This window comes from Phalaenopsis equestris, unplaced genomic scaffold (assembly GCF_001263595.1).
Source record: "Phalaenopsis equestris unplaced genomic scaffold, ASM126359v1 Scaffold000002, whole genome shotgun sequence".
NCBI classification, from domain to species: Eukaryota; Viridiplantae; Streptophyta; class Magnoliopsida; order Asparagales; family Orchidaceae; genus Phalaenopsis; species Phalaenopsis equestris.
Genome location: NW_018164444.1, coordinates 77,255,192 through 77,274,343, shown reverse-complemented (window position 1 = coordinate 77,274,343; position 19,152 = coordinate 77,255,192). Strand labels below are relative to the sequence as shown.

General features: G+C 35.1%; 1 protein-coding gene across 1 annotated transcript in view; it reads right to left on the bottom strand.

Annotated features, from left to right (window-relative positions):
- Positions 1-19,152, bottom strand: part of LOC110023815 — a 71,689-nt gene that overhangs the window by 17,104 nt on the left and 35,433 nt on the right. Inside the window, exons 15-24 of the mRNA XM_020723423.1 lie at positions 17,089-17,164; positions 16,884-16,983; positions 16,723-16,792; positions 16,452-16,631; positions 15,783-15,905; positions 15,607-15,690; positions 15,323-15,507; positions 14,840-14,978; positions 14,676-14,735; positions 14,460-14,564 (exon numbers count right to left, since the gene is read on the bottom strand). Coding sequence (XP_020579082.1) covers positions 14,460-14,564; positions 14,676-14,735; positions 14,840-14,978; positions 15,323-15,507; positions 15,607-15,690; positions 15,783-15,905; positions 16,452-16,631; positions 16,723-16,792; positions 16,884-16,983; positions 17,089-17,164 — 1,122 coding nt within the window. The remainder of the gene's footprint in view (positions 1-14,459; positions 14,565-14,675; positions 14,736-14,839; positions 14,979-15,322; positions 15,508-15,606; positions 15,691-15,782; positions 15,906-16,451; positions 16,632-16,722; positions 16,793-16,883; positions 16,984-17,088; positions 17,165-19,152) is intronic.

The following is a 19,152-nucleotide window of genomic DNA, read 5'->3' as shown; positions in this document are numbered from 1 at the left end:
TATATATATATATATATATATATATACATATATATATATTATTTAGATATATAACGATGTCGACGACAGTCAAGAACTGTTAGGGTTTTCAATGGTGTTTTTCGTCGCATTTGATTCTGTCGCTCGAAAGAGAAAGACTGCTACGACTCTCGTTCCTCATACTCTGCCTCATCTCGACAGCTCGACGCTCTCAGCAAGAGACGCCGACTGCTACGGGATTTCGGGATTCAACAGAACCTCGACGATGTGTTCCTATGACAATGCACTTGCCGATAATTTTCCTATTCCTACTCGTGCTCCTCTTTCAGGCTCAGAGCATGGTTTTCATATTGGCAAGTCCTGCAATGTTCCTCAATTTTTCCACAACGCTTTTGAAGGTGGTGGTGATCACACTTTCATTAAAAAACTTGGCAAACAAATGGGAAGTTTACTCTTATTCTGACTGATGTTGAAACCAGTACTCTTGCGTCCTTCTAGCGTTTTGTTCTACAGTCATCCAAAACTGGAAATCATTCGGAAAGAGTTTGATGCTAGATGCAATTGGGCAGTTGAAATATTAGCTTACTTGACGGTCGACATATATTTATTCAGTTATCTCACGATGTCGATTGCACTCGCATTTTTTTCTCGAAAAATTATCAAGATCAACAATCGTTTTATGAAAATTCTGAAGTGAAATGTCGATTTTGATCTAAAAAGGAGTCCCCTGTCATTCATGTTTGGATAAAGTTTCTGGGGTTAAAATTACATCTGTTCAACATGAAAATTCTCTACTTTTTAACAACTGCTACCGATAAGTCTCTCAATGTTGATAGTCTTACGATTGTTGTCACCAGACCCTTTGTGGCTTGTGTGTTAGTTGAGAGAGATCACTCAACCAGCTCCGAATGAGGTATGGATTGACACCACTCACAACAGGTATTGGCAAAAGGTTGAAATAGAACCACACCCTCCTTATTGCTTTCATTGTAGTATGTTTGATCACAGTTCTATTATTTTTTATCGCTTGCATCCTCATCTAAGAACGAATACCCCTAAAGATCAGCCACCTACCATCCCTGCTGAGAAGGTGCAACCCGATCCTCTTTCCGGCTGTCGATTTTGATCCAAAAAGGAGTCCCCTATCATTCCTGTCTGGATAAAGTTTCCGGGTTTAAAATTACATATGTTCAACATGAAAATTCTCTATTCTTTAGCAACTGCTTACAGTAAATCTCTCAAGATTGATAGTCCTACGATTGCTGTCACCATACCCTCTGTAGCTTGTGTGTTAGATGAGGAGATATCACTCAACCAGCTTCGGGTGAGATATGAATTGACACCACTCACAACAGGTATTGACAAAATATTGAAATAGAACAACACTCTTCTTATTGCTCTCATTGTAGTATGTTTGGTCACAGTTCTATTATTTGTTATCGTCTGCATCTTCATCTAAGAACGAATATCCCTAAAGATCAGCCACCTACCATCCCTGTTGAGAAGGAGCAACCCGATTCGCTTTCCAACCCCCAACATCGCAGTTCCAGATAAATAATATCATACTACAGGTACAGATCCAAATGTGTTTATACCACTCACTGTTATTGAGGCAAGCCCACTTACACACCAAGACACGTGAGAGTGCTCCTTCGATCTGATAAAATATCAGCTGGTACAACAAGTAGTTGTTTCTAATGTTCAACATCCTACACATGTCCGACACACTTTAGACCATTCCACTGATCAGGTGAGTCGATCTTCGGATCTTCGAATGAGGATCTATTCCGAAAGAAAGAAGAAGAATGGAGGCCGACTCGAGCTCAGAAAGTTAATGGACGATACATTGGTTACTATTGATACATTGGTTACTACTGACAATGGCACTCATCTTACCAATTTATTAGTCGACTTTTTCCCTAGAACTAAAGGCAGATGCAAGACAAAATTGGGTCGCTCTCCAGCTACCTGATACTCCTATTTTACTCCGTATTTTGACACTTTTTGTTTTTTTTCTTTAGGTCTCTCATATATTTTTATTATTTTATATTTTTGGAACCATTTGATGTGGTCGTTATCATGTGGGCAGGGTGTCATGTTTGGGTCCTCCCACATATTTTATCTGTATCATAATTTTTATTTAATATATTAGCCTTTGGGCTTTATATATGGTCGGAGGCTATTATACGAGCCCCGGTTATCCCTCATGCATGCACCTAAGAATTCGAATACAACACCCTACACTCGCGGAGATTCGAACCTCAGGCCAGAGGGGAATTATAACTGACAAGCAGATGTCCGACCAATTGATCTGAGTATGCAGCGCACACACACACACACATACCCCTTCAATAGAAGTTCCTTACAAAAGGACAATTAGACGATAAAGATGAGGCTTAAGCTTTTATTAGCCCAAACATCAGTGGAAACTGGAAGACCTCATAGAGAAGTAGGTATGAGGCATTTAGGATTCACACAAACATCTTTCTAGAACAAAACAATTGATCATATAACTCAAATAAGTATAAGAGCCCTCACCAAAGAAAAAATCCTCAAACTTCTTCATCGAATCATTTTTAATAATGTCCAAAATCTTCTAAAAGAATTTAATAAAAAAAAAATCCAGATCAAAAGATTTGTTATCAACAGGAAAAATAGCATAAACTTTAATATCATCCAGATCAAAAGGAGAATACAAAATATCCATAATAAAGGAATCATCAGAAAAATATGATTTTAAGAAAATATATAGTACACATAGAAAAAGAGATTCGAACACTTTAATTTTCTAAGTTAAGATGAAGAGCCTCACGCAAGTCTTTTTGATCAATAATAGGCTCACCTAGTCACCTTAATTCGAAAATTAAAAATCAATTTCTTTCAACGACTTATAATTTTGTGTAAAAAATGATTATGCTAACTTAAAGAATCCATTTGATTTTGATGCCATAAATTTCTTCTTCCTTGAGCTAATGATAGATACATTTCTATCATTTTTTTATAATCTTCAAGGTATTGCAGCATGCTGAACTTGATTTAGCTTTGCTTTCAATATCAAAAATTTTATTAATCATTGTGTGCTTCTCCTCATGTTTAATTATTTAGTGATTTCTTTTTCTCTATAACTTTAAAATGCCGTCAAGTGAGTCAAAATCTCATGGCAAGGCTCTTTAACTTCCATCTCCATGCATAACAAAGTTATTCGAGAAAAACAAATAACCTAAATAAATTTTACATTGAAACTTAGGTGAGGTTAGAAACAAAAATGATGGTTCATTGTTCGACAAAAAATGTCGTCTTTTTTCCTCCATTAGGAAAAAGAGCACCACAAACGTGAAAGATAACCTAGACTTGGGAGGCTCTATAAGACAAAACTACAAAGTCAAGAAAGTAGTCCAAAGGCTGCGAGGAGCTATTGGTGATTTTTCATGCAAAGCCAGGTCAAACTCACCAAACCATCCATTTCATTTCTTACACCATTTGGATCCTATATTGAAGAATTTGCTCCAAAAATCAATTTTGCCATCTTTTGAATGGTGCACAAATAAAAGTAAGAATAAAGTATTCTTTTTTTATTTTTTGAAATAATGGATGATGATAGAAAAGTTGTCCAAAATGAATAAGCAAACATCCAGAAAAATAGATTTCCACCCAAAATGATTAGCAGTGGAGTTACCATTTACTTTTATGATAAACCAAATTGCTGACATAATTCCCACTAATAGTTCCAAGAAATTCGAGGGGACTAGCAATCAAGTTTAACATCTTGAAATACAAACAACACCAAGCAGTTCCATAGAGATCCCCTCTTTAGCCATAGTCCTTTTGATTATGACCCTAAGCCAGAAAAATCCCAAGTTCTAATATTCATTTAAAAAAAAAAACACATGATCTAAGAAAATCAGATTAAACATCCAAGGGAGGAACCTAACTATTCAATTTTCTAACTCCAAACGAACAAGCCAAAAGTGGTGGAGGAAATTAGTTGGAGGTAATGATTTGGGCACAGTTCAATGCGGCCAAGAGAATAATTTGCATCATCTTGCATTCAATGTCTCTACATACCATATTAGCATATCATGCCCAAACCTTCACTATTTTTATGTATCTGAACCCACTTGGCCCGTTTTCCAATGTTGTCAAATAGAAAATGATGTAAAACTCTTGCAATATCATAGCTTTGTAATAATAAAGGCGTACCCACATATCTAAGAAAGCTTTTTGCTACTATGGTGGAATACAAATGCTTCCACAATACTTGGGTATAGTATTTGTGTGAACCAAAAGGAGTGCACTTATATATATAGTCCTCGTCTTGAGTTTCCACAAGTATGTCCAATCAACACTTGCGTTCCAAAATCTTCAAAAGAACAAGTTCTATAGCAAAACCTTCAACTATAAATTCCATTCAATTATCTCCACACACACACACACACAGAAACAAAAAAAAACAATCACTCTCCAAAAAAAATAGGACAGAAGATCATCTTTAAGTATTCCTTGTGCAAGGAATATTGAGATTAGCTAATACTTAGATGAAAAGGAATATTCATTAGCATTACAAGTTCTCTTCATAATAGCATTTAAGGCTCTGCTTGGGATGCAGCAATCTATAAAGTTAGTTGTGAAAAAGTTGAGAAAAACTTAATGTTTGAACTTATTATGTAATATTTTAAATTATAGTTTTAAGATGAATTGCAAAACCTCACAACATAGTTCCACCACTAGAACAAAAGATGATCAGCTCCAACATCATAAAAAGATATTTTTAGATTGCAAAATTTTATGAAATGCAGCCAAAAGGTATTGGCCAACCGACAATATGGTTATCATTTGGAAAGCTGAGCTGATACAAGGTTGTCCAGAACAAATGCTAACTATTTCATCCCATCATTTTTATGAAAATAAATAAATAAAAGGGCTAGAAAAAGAAATATAAATTAGAGGTTATGGAATCATTGCTTACAGGGAAAAACCTCTCCCATGAATTTATACATAAAAAAAAGAGAGAAACACAGAGCGCTCCCTTGACATCAACATGTAATCCTTAAATGATAATTGTAAATAGCCAGGGGCTGCGTCACTTTTTTTGTTTATTATTGTATAAACCATTGAAAGAATAATCTTCCAGGTTTTCCTAGTCAGTTTCCCTTTTCAACATTGTATCACAGCAAGCTTATGATTATATTTTCCAACTTTTACTATTATTTTTCATCATTCTCCTTACTATGTTCAGTTTCTTTGACTTTCTTTTCAAGTAGTCAACCATCGTGAATGGTGAAAACCAAACTAAAGGATAGCTCCAAGGGCTGCGTCTCATTTCAGTTGAATGAAAGACACTAGCAAAAATGGTCTCACATTGTGAAAACCTTTCAAGAACGAAAGGGAAACAAATCCATCATCTTATATTTTCCCCTAAGAGCCAAAAGAACTAAAGTCTGCATTTTGTGGATCATACATATTAATCATAGCCGCAAATGATGTTTGGGATGTTGATAAATAATACTCAAAAGTCCAAGGCCCAGCCCACAAATATGAAATCTAAACTAAGATCTCAACAACCAGACAAGAAAAATTTCTTATCATTGAATGTTTTAATATAATAAAGATTCATTCGCTTAAATTAAATCATTACAAAAATCTCAAGATGAAGAGTAGCGAAGATGTAATGGTTCTCAAACAGCATCAGAAAATAAAGTGCGTTTTGAGTTCCTTTTCAATACTCAATAATAAATTCGATCAAGTTTGTTTTCAGATTTTAAACAGAAAGATCCTATCATCAGTAAATAAAGTATTCTCACTTATACAAGTTGAAGAAGGATGAAAGATAATAAATTTGGATAACATTATCCCTAAAACATCGATTATGTAAACCACCAAAACTCAAAAAAAAAAAAATTGATCACTAATTTTTCCACAAACACAAAAGGACAACTTTTCCCAAAGGCAATCTATGGTGCAATTACTACAAGAAAATTGATATATATAAAAAAAAAATTTTGAAACTCCACAAAAAAGCCTCAAAGTTATGGTGGAAATAAAGAATGTCACCCAAAAGAACCTACTTGTCGTAAAATCATAAATACTCAACTCAAAGGAAAGTCTCACCTTCATCTTTTGAAAAAGAACTCACAAATATGTTTTTGTAGCACATAACTTCACTCAAAAAGGGTAAAAGAATTATCAACCAACCACCAAAAAACGCCTCACTTCAGAAGATGATATTTTTTTATGAAAAGCAATATCTTTTCAAACTTTTCTTCAGAGGGAGAACAACCAAACATATGATATATTTGACAAACTACTCGGTTCCATCTTGACATTCCAATCATGCAAACTCTAATCACTATACCCACTTAGGTTTATAAAAGGATGAATAAGCCAAACCAAAATCTCCGACAAGCTCAACACTCAGAATCATCATTATTATATATTCACTAACCATCAACAAAAATTCACCACTGCATGCCATTTTTAATGCACATCTTTTCAACAAATTTCTCCTACGACGTCAGCTCCAACTCTATTAAAATACCTCAAAACCCTTTTGAGGCACTAAAACTTAAAAACTGAAAGGAAGTCGGGAGAAAAGAGATGATTGCCTTAAAAAATCACACTTAGAATATCGTAGACCAACCAAAAGGGAAAAAAAAATGTAAGATGAAAATGAATATTTTCATTAAAATAAAAATAAATAAGATCCAAGAGCAAAACAAAGCATTATTAGTTGCCAAAGCATATACTCAATCTTAAGAAATCAACGACCAAGAAATATTTGCTCTAGCTGCAAAAAACTGAATATTCCCTTGCTGTTATCTTTGAGTTGCTGACGCAATAGCATGATGTGAAAAATGATTTCTTCAATGAGAATAATCAAGACCAAATTTATATAGATCCTCTCTCAAATTTCAATAGTTCTTCCACAAAAGTAACGTGTGCAGATTAACAAAGGCATTATGATCTCAAGTAATCCCCAAAAACTATGCATTCATAGATTTATAAAAGTCATGTATCGAATGTGATACAAATAAAGTCAACAAGACCCTATACTTTTCATACAATGCTCATTAAAAAAGTTACAATTCTTATGATATATATTGATGATATAATTATTACAGAAAATGACAATAAAGAAAGGTATCACTCAGGCAAGAACTTGAAGAATCTAAAATTATAAAATGGACAAACTTGAATATTTTTGGATATATAAATTATTTGATCATAACAAGAAATTTTTATCTTTCAACAAAAACATACTATAGACCTATTAAGGAAAAAAAAATGGCACCGATAACGAGGAGCCAATTCTCTATGAGGAAAGAAAAATGGCACCTTGTAAACCATGTGATATTTCAATAAAACCAAGTTAAAAACTAGACAAAGAATAAAAGTGGATATCGACCAATATTAAAAATTTGTTGGGATATATCACATATACGCCCTAACATAGTCCTTGCAGTTAGTCTCATAAATCAGTTTATGCACAAACCAAAAAAATCTTATAGAGTCCTTATGTGCCTTAAATTAAGTTTGAAATGGAAATTCTTTGTAAATAATATGATACTCTACAACTTCAAGGTTATACTGATGCTGACTATTTAGCGTCACCAGTTGACAAGAGATTAATTTCAAGATTCTACACTTGAGGAAATCTTAAAAATAAGGAAGAAAAAAAAAAATAACTTATCAGTTCAGCATCCAATGTAAAAGCTGAATTCAAAATAATTGCTCAAGGGATTTGTGAAATCCTATAGATTAAAATCATCTTAGAAGATTTGAAGATCAAATGAGTACAACCTATAAAAATATACAATAATCATAAATTTGTCATCAACATTGTTCACAATCCTATACAGAACTAACATGTCAAGCAGGCGGAAATAGATATATATTTTATAAAAGAAAACTTAAAAAGTGAATTAATTGTATATCTAACCTAGTAGATAGATTGTTAATATATTCACGAAAAAAGAACTAGACAACCTCAAATTCAAAGTATAAGCAAACTTAAAATGTAGATCTCTACCAATCTAATTTCACGGAGAGTGTTGAAGGTCCAATGGATCGAATATGGTCAATAAAAGAGCTAGATAAAGAAAATTAGAATCCACTAATTCATTAATTATGAGTAATATCTCTTCCACGGATTCACATACAAAAAAGGAAAAGAAAAAGCCCATGAATTGGCAATCTTAAATGATGAAACTTTAGATGGCTAGGGACAATTTTGGTGTTTGTCATTGTATTTATTTATTTATTTTTTTCTTTCTATGTAGTTTTGTGTATAAATACCCAATGAAAAGTCAAACTATCCAAACATTCCTAGCCACTTCAACTTTTGTAACTAAATCTTCTTCATCATGAACTGCACCCAAGAATTAAAGGGAACAATACTTTCAATGACAATATTAAAAACCAATCCAATGAAAGTTTCACCTTCATCTTTTGGAAGATATCTCACAATAGTTTTACATGAAGGTGCTAAAAACATAAAAATATGTATGAGTTGTTGGATAATTTGTCAAAGGAGGGTGGTTTCAAAGGGAGCTTTGCCAAAGGAATCAATGCTGGAGCAATATCACTCAGTGGAAAAGTCCGGTGTTGGAAGTGGCATGTGGAGAGCATTGCCAAGAAAAATGTGACGCTGGACGAAACTGTTAAAGGAGATGGCCACATGGATCTATTTATGATGATGGTTGGGGGTTCAAGGGGAAAAAGAGAGTAATATGTTAGCCATGAAAAGCAAGGGGAGTACTCCAAATAAAAACCTATAACATTTACTTTTTGGAAACATGTTAATCCACTTCAAAAAAATATGCATTGGTGGACACATATTTTAAAGGTTGAGATAATTTTTGGATTTAATAGAATGTTAGATAATGTTATATAACTATTAATTTATAAGTAAAAACCTAAAGTATTACAATACTTAAGCCAAATGAACCACCAATCCAGTAACTTCACCCGGCAGCAAACAGAGAGCAGCAAGGAAGAACAGGCCGTGAAAGAGAAGGAAGAAAAGCTAGAGCTAGAAACTTGCTCGTTAGAAAAGAAACTTGATTTTCATATTTCTTCCAACGAATCAAGTTTAGATTAAGATTTCTAAAATTAAAATCTTGAATGAAGAGAAAATTTCTTCAGGTAAGAATGTTATTATAAGTTAATTGATTTATTTGTGAGAAAATAATTTAAGCATTATTATATATTGGAAAAAATTAATTTTTTCACTAGGTGATTTTAGAAAGGAGATATACTTTGGGGAAACAGAAATAAGAAAACTCGTTTAGAGGATCTAAAACTTGTTGCAAGATACTCAATTTCCAATATAAGGAGCAAATTATCCTTAGGCCTAATGTTATTAATTCTAAATATTAGACTGAACTACTATATTTATGGGAGTAAATAATTCTTCATATTGAGCATGAGACGATGATATCAGAATTCTACTACATTTTATATGATTTCCTAGTCAAGACAATTGCATGTGTTTATCATATAATGCAACTTTTACAATTGTTTTATTATTCGATTAGTATGTTCAAGTAACCACATAATTTTATCACAGGTTATCATGCTCATGTCTTCAATAGATGTAAATACAAATTGGTAATAGCATGTGTATAAAAATGTGAAAATGTTTTAAATGCCTATAACAATGATGCAAAAAATTTAAATAAGCCCAAAAAAAAATATTTAATGTGCGATAAATTTGCAGTTTATGATGATTTGCACAGAGAAGAGTAAAAGTTCTTTTAAATTGAGCCTTAATAAAAACCAAACAACATCTCAACAGTCGCTAAATATCAAGACTTAAGAGAATTGCTGTAGATTGAAGAGAAAATTAGAACCACACACCTTTTGTGTAGCCTTACAATATTTAGACTATGAGCTAATAACAAACTTCCAAGAAAAAGACCTGAAAACAGCTAAGAAAGAAACAAGATCAAGAAAATAACAACTAACTCCTAAAATTAAGGAATAAACTTGACTCAATTAAGCCTAGACTCAATAAGCAGTCATAAGCAAGTATTTCAAAACTCCTTGCTTTAGGAGCTGCGAGTACCAAATTTTTGCCTTAGAAACTTAAACTTGATGATTGGAAGTGACTTTGTAAACAAATCCACCAACTGATCTTCAGATTTGCAGTAAACCAAAGTCACAAATTATTCTTTCTGCACTTCTTTTAGAAAAAATAACTTGATGTTGAAATGCTTAGTTTTTCTATGAAACACAAGATTATGCGAAATGGAAATGATAGTTTGGTTGTCAACAAAAATTTCAGTGCTTTCTTCTGCTCCAGATTGAGATCCATTAAAATTTTCCTTAGCATATTGTCATTCTTCCTCTTGGGAGAATCATCATCCAAGTCGTCAAGTCGTCGGGAGCTTAGCAGCTTCCCAGGGAGCAGTTAATTGTAGTTTGATTTAAGAGAGCCCGTCCTCTCAACTATTCTGTCATTGTTCCCTGGTGTGAGAACTGTTGCAGCTGCTTCTGTTGCCTTTCTCCATTGATTTGACTGCATCCTAAGCCTCCTCAGCTAAGCCTCCATCTTTGATTGCACTGCCTCAGCAGCCTCAAGCTGCTCCAAAACCTTTGTTGTCTTGTTATTCTTTCAGCCTCCTCATTGACAACACCTAGTGTCATCAGTGCTTCTTGTTCTGCAGCTTTTGCTCTCTCAACATCCAATATAACTGCAGCATAATTCTCCTGATGCTCCGTCTCTCTTGAGCTCCGATTTTAGCTGTTCATTCTCATCTCTCATCCATATCCATAATGCTTTGCAGTTGTGTCTCCTTATCCAAGAGGTTTGCTTTCAGTTCTGTGACTTCTGTAGTAGCCTTTATCGTCCTCATCTCCGAATCAAATTGGCTCGCCATTGTCTTATTTATTTCATCTTTCAATTCGTGACATGGCTTGGAGTTTTGTTTCCACACTCAAAAGGCGATCTTTCAACTCTAAAAGTTTTACAGTTGTTTTCTGTAAGGTTGACTCTAGTTCTAATTCCCTCAGCCCTGCATCAACTTTCACATGCTCAGTCATCTCAATTGTTGATTGAATCTTCATAGTGCTTTCAATTTGTTCCTCATGCATTGGATTGAGTGAAAAACTCTTCCCTGCCATCTTAACTTCAAACATCTTTTGGCCCGTATCATCCTCTATCACACAGGTCTTCTCCATGAATATCACTTTGAATCCTTTTTCTATTAATTGACTAACACTGTGCAAGTTTTGATCAATATCTGGTACATAGAGAACATCGGTGATCAACTTGGTTCCTGAACAGCTTGCAATGACTACGGTGCCCTTTTCTTTGACTGCTCTTTGACTGCAATATATTCACAATATATTCACCATGGACTCGGTTCTCTTCAATTCCTTGAACAACTCCTTGTCATGTGTCATATGATTAGTTCAACCACTATCAATGAATCAGTTTTCACTTGTTTCATAACTCGTGAAACAAGTTGCAACAAAAAGCCGATCATCTTCTTCTTGATCTGTCACTTGTGCTTCATCTCCTTGCTACTATTTTTATTCTTGCATATGACAGCTTCATGTCCCATTTGATTGCACTTGTTGCACTTTGCATCTGGTCTTCTCCAGCATTTGAAAGGAGGATGATCTTTCTTGCCACAATGTTGACAAGGAGGGTAATCTTTTTTTTACTCTTAATCTTTTTCAATTTAGTTTTTGTTCTTAGGTGCAAATCTTTGTCAACTTGTAGCATAAAACTTCTTGTTCTTGAGCCACCTATTATTTTCATCATCTTGATGCTTGACTTGTAAAGCTCCTTCGACGGCTCCTCTCATCACACGTCTCTGCTCTTGTGCTTGTAAAACACTTAAGAGTTCTGTCAAAGCAATCATTGACATATCCTTCGTGTTTTCTAAGGTGGTGATGATAGCCTCAAATTTTTCAAACACTGTTACAAGGATTTTCTGAACAATCCTTGAATCTTCCAGAGAAGAACTCAATAATTTGACACGATTTGCTATGTTGAGTAGTCTGTCAGAGTACTCCTTTATGGTTTCTGTCTCCTTCACTTTTGTCTTTTTGAAATTCAAAGTCACGAACCAAGTTTAGCACCTGCATCCCTCGAATTCTTTGATCTCCTACATATTCGAATTTGAGATAATCCAAAATCCCCTTTGTCATTTTCAACGACATGTTACGAGTGAAGATCGTGGAGGAAACTGCAGCAAACAGGCAAGCTTTTGCCTTGGACTTCCTCGTTTTCTTCTCCTTTGGCGCTTTAATTTGTGCTACGATGGGATTTTTAGAGAGAAAAGGAATATCATAGTCTTCTTCCACTGCTTTCCAGAGATTCAAAGTTGGTGGAGCAACTGAGAAAAAATTAGCTTCGATCTCCATAACTGCTCAAACTCGCACACAGGCCCCTTAATAAGAGAGCTCTGATACCAAACAACTGGTTTCTTGAAAAGAGAGCTCTGCATGGAATAGTAAGGCTACACAAAAGTATTTCAACTTTTGTGTAGCCTTACACCTTTCCTTCCAGCAAAGCCTTGAAATTAGAACCACACATCTTTTACGCAGCCTTACAGTATTTAAACTTGGAGCTAATAACAAACTTCCAGGAAAAAAACTTGAAAACAGCTAAGAAAGAAACAAGATCAAGAAAATAGCAACTAACTCCTAAAATTGGGGAACAAACTTGACTCAATTAAGCCGAGACTCAATAAGCATTCCTAAACATATATTCCAACAGTTATCATGCTCATGTCTTCAATAGATGTAAATACAAATTGGTAATAACATGTGTATAAAAATGTAAAAATATTTTAAATACCTATAACAATGATGCAAAAAAATTAAATAAGCCCAAAAAAATTATTTAATGTGCGATAAATTTGCAGATTATCATGATTTGCACAGAGAAGAGTAAAAGTTCTTTTAAATTGAGCCTTAATAGGAACCAAACAAAATCTCAACAGTTGCTAAATATCAAGTTGGTGTAGTCCAAATCTTATTTAGGGACAGTTGATAGCTGTCATGTTGGATTAAGGGCCCGTTTGGGGCGGCTTATAAGTGCGAGCGGCGTTTTGAAAACGTCGTCTCACTGTTTGTCTTAAAACTGCAGGGGTAACCCCCACGTTCGCGTTCGCTCCTTTATTTTACGCTCCTGCCCTCGTTTGCTCAAGGAACCACCCCGCTCTTCTTCTCGTTTGACTCTCCCTCTCATCGTTGAAGCTGCTCGAAGTCGAACACTTCACATCGTTGAAGTTGCTCGAATTCGAACACTTCACTAGCGACCCCATGCTCCTCCGCTCCAGCCGGTGCCACCTCACTATCGTTGCTTCTTCGGCGAAGCAGTCCCCTCATCGTACCTCATGTCAGCCTGCTCCTCTGACATCGCAAGGGTTCGGTCACTAAGGAACTACGGCTTCTTCGTACATATCAACATCGGTCTCCGCTCTGCAAACCATTGCTTGGATCCTGCGAACTCACTTCGTTGTTCTTTTTCTATTACCCCGTACGAGTACTATGAACCCTAGTGGTGATCTCTCTCGACCTTTCATTTGATGTCCTGCTTCGACTTCCCAAGTTCGAGGTTTCTAGCATCAGTTCGATGTCGTGTATTGAATCATTTGTTTACAAACGCTCAAATCAAACAGTCAGACAGCATATCCGGATCAGCTGTTGATCAGCAACTTATCAGGATAAGATGCTTATCTGAATAAGTTGGACAAGCTGCAGTTGCCCCAAACAGACCCTAAATCCAAAGTACAAGCCTTCTTAATAGTTATAAGGGCTAAAAAGCTAGGTGACAAGCAAATGATATAAATGTCTCAAAACTTATACAGAAATTATATTACGCTTATAGGGCCATGACCAATGAGAAGAAAAAACAAAAAAAAGCAAGTAATTTGATAAAGCATTTGTCCTAACGCATTAAATAATTTGAAACTTGACAACTGCAGTTTATTTCTTGCAAACAATCATGCTTATTGCTCATGCTCAAGTCTTTCAATTATTTAATTAACAAATTATATCCTAATTTCAAACCTATTGCACCGAATTGGCTTTTTAATTGATATTAATACTCATAATAGTTTGGAAGACTAGATGCATATTCTCCCCTGTTCTTATATTTTGAATTTTATATTAGAATTATTTATCCCACTCATCAGATATTATATCATAGCTGTTATTTCAGATAAGGGCAAAACGTAGATTAACCAATAGTCAAGTGGCCCAGTTTTCCCTTACAACATAGAATTTTGGGTGTACAATTTAAGACGAATAATAAAAAAGAATGCAAATAATATAAATTTAAGACTTCCAGTACATATAAATTATATATATAGTTAATTAGAAATTTTAAAATCCATGCTCATGATTTAAACTATATAGTTAATTAAAAATTTAATCAAAATGATTGCGGATAGATTAAATGCAACACATCAATGCTACCAAATTTTCCAAACTTTAAAAAGAAAACAATGAAAAACAGAAGTCACCTGCTCATGTGCATATTTCAGGTCATCCATCCCAAGAGGACGAATGTCCACCCAGCTCCGCAACGGTGGGAAGGGTTTTCCTTGTTCAAGTGCTTGATCTCTCTCCTAAAAATGTTGAGAAACTGGTAATGCTAGTTGCAAAAGTAACTAATACAATAAATGCTAAAAGAACATTCAGCACCAAACAAGGGAACATTGTTAGTTTTCCACACAAACCTTCTTTTCCCTCTCCAAAATTTCTCTAATAGGCCGATGTGCAGCAGTCACGCAAAGATTCTTAAAAACGGAAGAAAAAAATGTAGAGGAGAAGGAAATGATTAGCCTAGTGGTTTAAAAAAAGCATTAAAAAATATGACAAAAAAATGACTACGAGCAAAAACCTTTAGGTCACTTCCAGAGTATCCATCAGTCATATTGGCAACTGCTTCAAAATTTACTTCTGATCCCAAGTCTTCTTTGGCTAGTATGACTTTCAAAATCTTTTCTCTATTTGACGCATCCGGCAAATTAACCATCAATCTGAGATAATTATTTTATAAAACAGTTATACACCATACTATTCATCACTCAGATGCAAAATTGTGTCAATCTAGTTAGGGACATTTACCTACATAGCACACAATTCTAATGTATTTACATAAGTCACACCTAAACTTCCATATTTACATACATAGCACTCAAATTTTTAATATCACATCAAAAACAGCACTATCAACACTACTTAAAAGTGAAAACACCTTTCCATGCAAAGGCTTGAAGCACCAAAGTGTGATGTATGTAAAAATGAAAGTTAGGTGTGAGATATATATACATAAGAGTTGTATGCTAGGTATATAAATTTTCAATTTAATTATATGCACTACCTCCGTGGCAGTCTCCTTATGACAGCCTCATCAAGATCGAATGGCCTATTGGTAGCTCCAAGAACAATAACACGCTCTTTATCTTTTGTGCGCAACCCATCCCAGTTCACCATAAATTCATTTTTCATCTTGCGCATGGCTTCATGCTCTCCTGGATTTTCCCTTCTACCCAGCATACTGTCAACCTAAACAGCAAAAAAAGAACTATAAGAGACTAAATAAGCAGCTAAGCAGTTCAGCACCCGCTAATCAAAAACAAAGAATGATGGTAAGAGGAGCCTTACCTCATCAACAAAAATAACGCTGGGAGCAATTTTACTTGCTAAGGAGAATACAGCTTTTACATATTTTTCCCCCTCACCAAACCACTTCAAAAAGTTGAGAAAAAGGACAATAACGTCAATGTAGATGTTAAACTTCTAGATGAAGTTAATTATGAGAAGTACTAACAGATTGCTACCTTTGATGTGATGCTAGACATTGAAATGTTAATAAAATTTGCACCCGCCTCCGTTGCAACAGCTTTCGCAAGCATTGTTTTGCCGGTGCCTGGGGGGCCAAAAAGCAGTATTCCTTTGCAAGGCTGAAAAGCATAAGAAAAATATAACATATCATGCTATTTTAAGAAAGACGTCCCAAATTCAACAGTGATCAAACAAAAGAAAACATAAAAGTAAGCATCATATGAAAAGAAAGAGCCAAAAAAAAGGACTTCTTTATAACTGCTTTGCTTTTCAGACCGCTTTGGTTACTGCTTCTTTACTACTTCTCAGAAATTTTAGTTGGAATCTTCTCTTTACAACCAAAATTGCTAAATTGTGGTTGAGGTAAAGAAGTTGTTGTCCAACTTCTCCATAAAAAAATATTCATTCTTCTGCACAAATTTACAACCACATTAACTAAAGACTACAGCCACCCTAAATGGATCAAAGTTGCAAGCTCCGGTTCAACATCTCCCAAAATAATGCTAATTTTAGTGGTGATTTGGCACTTCTGTATACACAATTATAGAAAATTGTAAATAAACTATTAAAGTTTTTGCATATTGGGTTTGTCAAATAAATAGATGTGCAAGAAAAAATGGATCAATTACTGCTTTAAAAAGAACTTAAACTGAAATGCTCAATACCTTAGTCAACTGCCCTTTGTTAAATAATTCTGGTCGTTGCAAAGGAAGCATCACTAACTCCTTCAACGTGTCTTTAACCTGTTCTAAAGCCCCAATGTCATCAAAACTAACACCAATTTCACTAGGTGGAATAACATCAGCCAAAAGCCTTTTCTCAAACTCGTTTTCTGTGACCACATCCTGAGGACCCAAATTATTAATTAGGAAAAAAGAAAATTTGGATAAAATTATAATATTTTCAGTTAAATAGGAAAGAGAACAAAGATGCCACCTTTAGTGATTTCTTTGAACTTTTAGTATCACTTTGCAAGCTTTGAAGCAAGCTAAGACCATACATGATGCTGCATAACATGAAAAGAAGTATATTAGTAGATGATATAAATAAATCAAATGATGATAATCAGCACAAAATAAAAATTTTCACAGCAAAACCTTTCACTGGAGAGGGCAAGCTTAGCATCCTTGGGATTAATCCGTTCGTTATTGTTCTTGAGATGGTGACTAAGAGCAAAACCAACTATTTTGTCAACACCTATTGAACGAAATCACATATTAAAAGTAAGAACTTATAAAGTTAAAAATAATTTAAAAATAAATAAATAATAGTTAAACGATGAGTGTGAATATATTGCCTTACTTTCATTGCTAAGAGTTTGATCCTTTATGTATATTTTTTCTAGATCACTGCACTCAAGGCCGTTGCGGTTTAGGAACTGTAAAACACAGGAGATTGAGAATAAACAGTTAATGACAAATGTTTCAATGAACTAGAAGAGTCAAACACATATCAAACCTTTGGATGAATAAGATAAATTCCAAACATCTATAAATGGTGTTGAACTACAAAAAAAAAAATGACCAAATATTGATAAAACTAAAAGCACAAAATCATGGACATGAAGTTGGAAAATGAAGTAAAAAAGAAAAGAAAAAATAACTTTAAATTTTTCATATTTGCATAAAAACGTTAGGATAAATTGAGTTTCTAAGAGTTATTCATCAAAGGAAGATCTGAAAACTTATCCTGGAAGTATCTGTTCTATTTTTACCAGAAGACAAGCACATCTAAGAAAGCTTTTGAAAATTAATTTTACAATCCCAGCCTTCTGTTTCTCATTAAAGTACTTTTTTACTACTGTATCAGAGTTGCTTTTTATTTTGGGTATCTCATAACACTCATGTCCCCTCTAGACTTTCACTGTTTGAGTTTTTGGTAACACGGTGGTTGCAGCATTTCAATGGGGCACCCCACTTGTGATACTCCTATTAGCCCGTTCAATTGCTTTTTTTATCTTCAACCTACTACAGTAATTCCATAATTTCACTCAATCTTCACGATCTCAAAGAACAAAGCATTGAATGTATGTCGGGCTTATAACCTTCATGGAATTCCATTCCAATACTGCTTCAAAAATCCCCCCCCAACAGTCTCGATAATAGCTCGAATCTCTTCTTATATTCCAAGATAATGCTCTACTGAGTCAAGGCAAAGCATTGCTCGTATAGTTCTCCTACTCGAATGGTTGAAAAACGTTATAACAAATAACCCTTAAATTACTCCCATGAGCAGATCAGGTATCTAGCCTCTCTTCATAGAAATCACGTTAGGGTTTTCCCATCCAAACTTAACCCTGCCGCCATGAGCTTCTTCATCCTATTTAACCTATTCACCGTAAAATATTGCTCCACCTAATACAACTACCCATATGTGTCTTCCCCCTTGAGATCGGCATCAACTTCCTAACCCTAACATCTCCCCCAACATCCTCTCCCTCTATGTTTCCCCCCATTCTAGAGTAAACTCCCTCTTTCGACCATCATCATACCACATCATGGCTTCTCCCCTTCCTTCGTTCCCATCAATACCCATTGCATAACCCCTTCTCCAACTTTCAGCCCAAGCCCTCCATTGGAATTCTCTAATCCACCAACCATCGAAATCCTAGGGTCGATTTCTTGTTGGTGGAAGCTTTCCTCTTCATGTTCCTCTCATTTGCTCTCTTTTCATTTTGATTTGGCCAAGGATTCTCCGGTCAACCCTTTGTTAAAGTTTGCAAATTGAGTCGTCGGTGAAATCCTGGATTACATCTCAATAAGCCTCCTTATCATCTCCTCAATTCTCTCAAATCGACCCTCAATTTTTCATGGAAGAAAACCTATTGTCTATGAAAAAAACCTTCCTTCTATGGTGGAGAACCTTTCCTCCATCCTAGATCTGATTTGGCTCATCTCTCCCTCCAATTTCTCCTCCAAGACATCCAATTTCTTGGCCGCCATTACACCTAAGAAATTTTTTTTATCGTGAAGGCTTCTGTTGTACTCATAAGGAATTTATGCACGCTACGATCCTATTGGTGGATACCCAAATCAAAGAATTTGCATGTGGATGAGACGTGTATGCCACGATCCCGACGTTGCTTCCCAGATCGAAGAATACACAAGCAGTTGAGATGTCTAAGCCGCAATCTTGACGTTTCTTCTCAGCTAGCTCCCAAATGGAGCGATTGTTGGTTCCTTGTACGTCGCGATCCCGACGCTGCTTCCCAACAAGCTCTCGAATCGTGCAATTGTTGGTTCCTAATACGTCACGATTCAGCCGTTCCAGCTAGCTCAAATCGCGTTGTATGGAGGCATACCGCAATCCCATCATCACTTCCCAGCTAGCTCTATCGAAACCGTACTGCATGTAAGCTCTGATTTC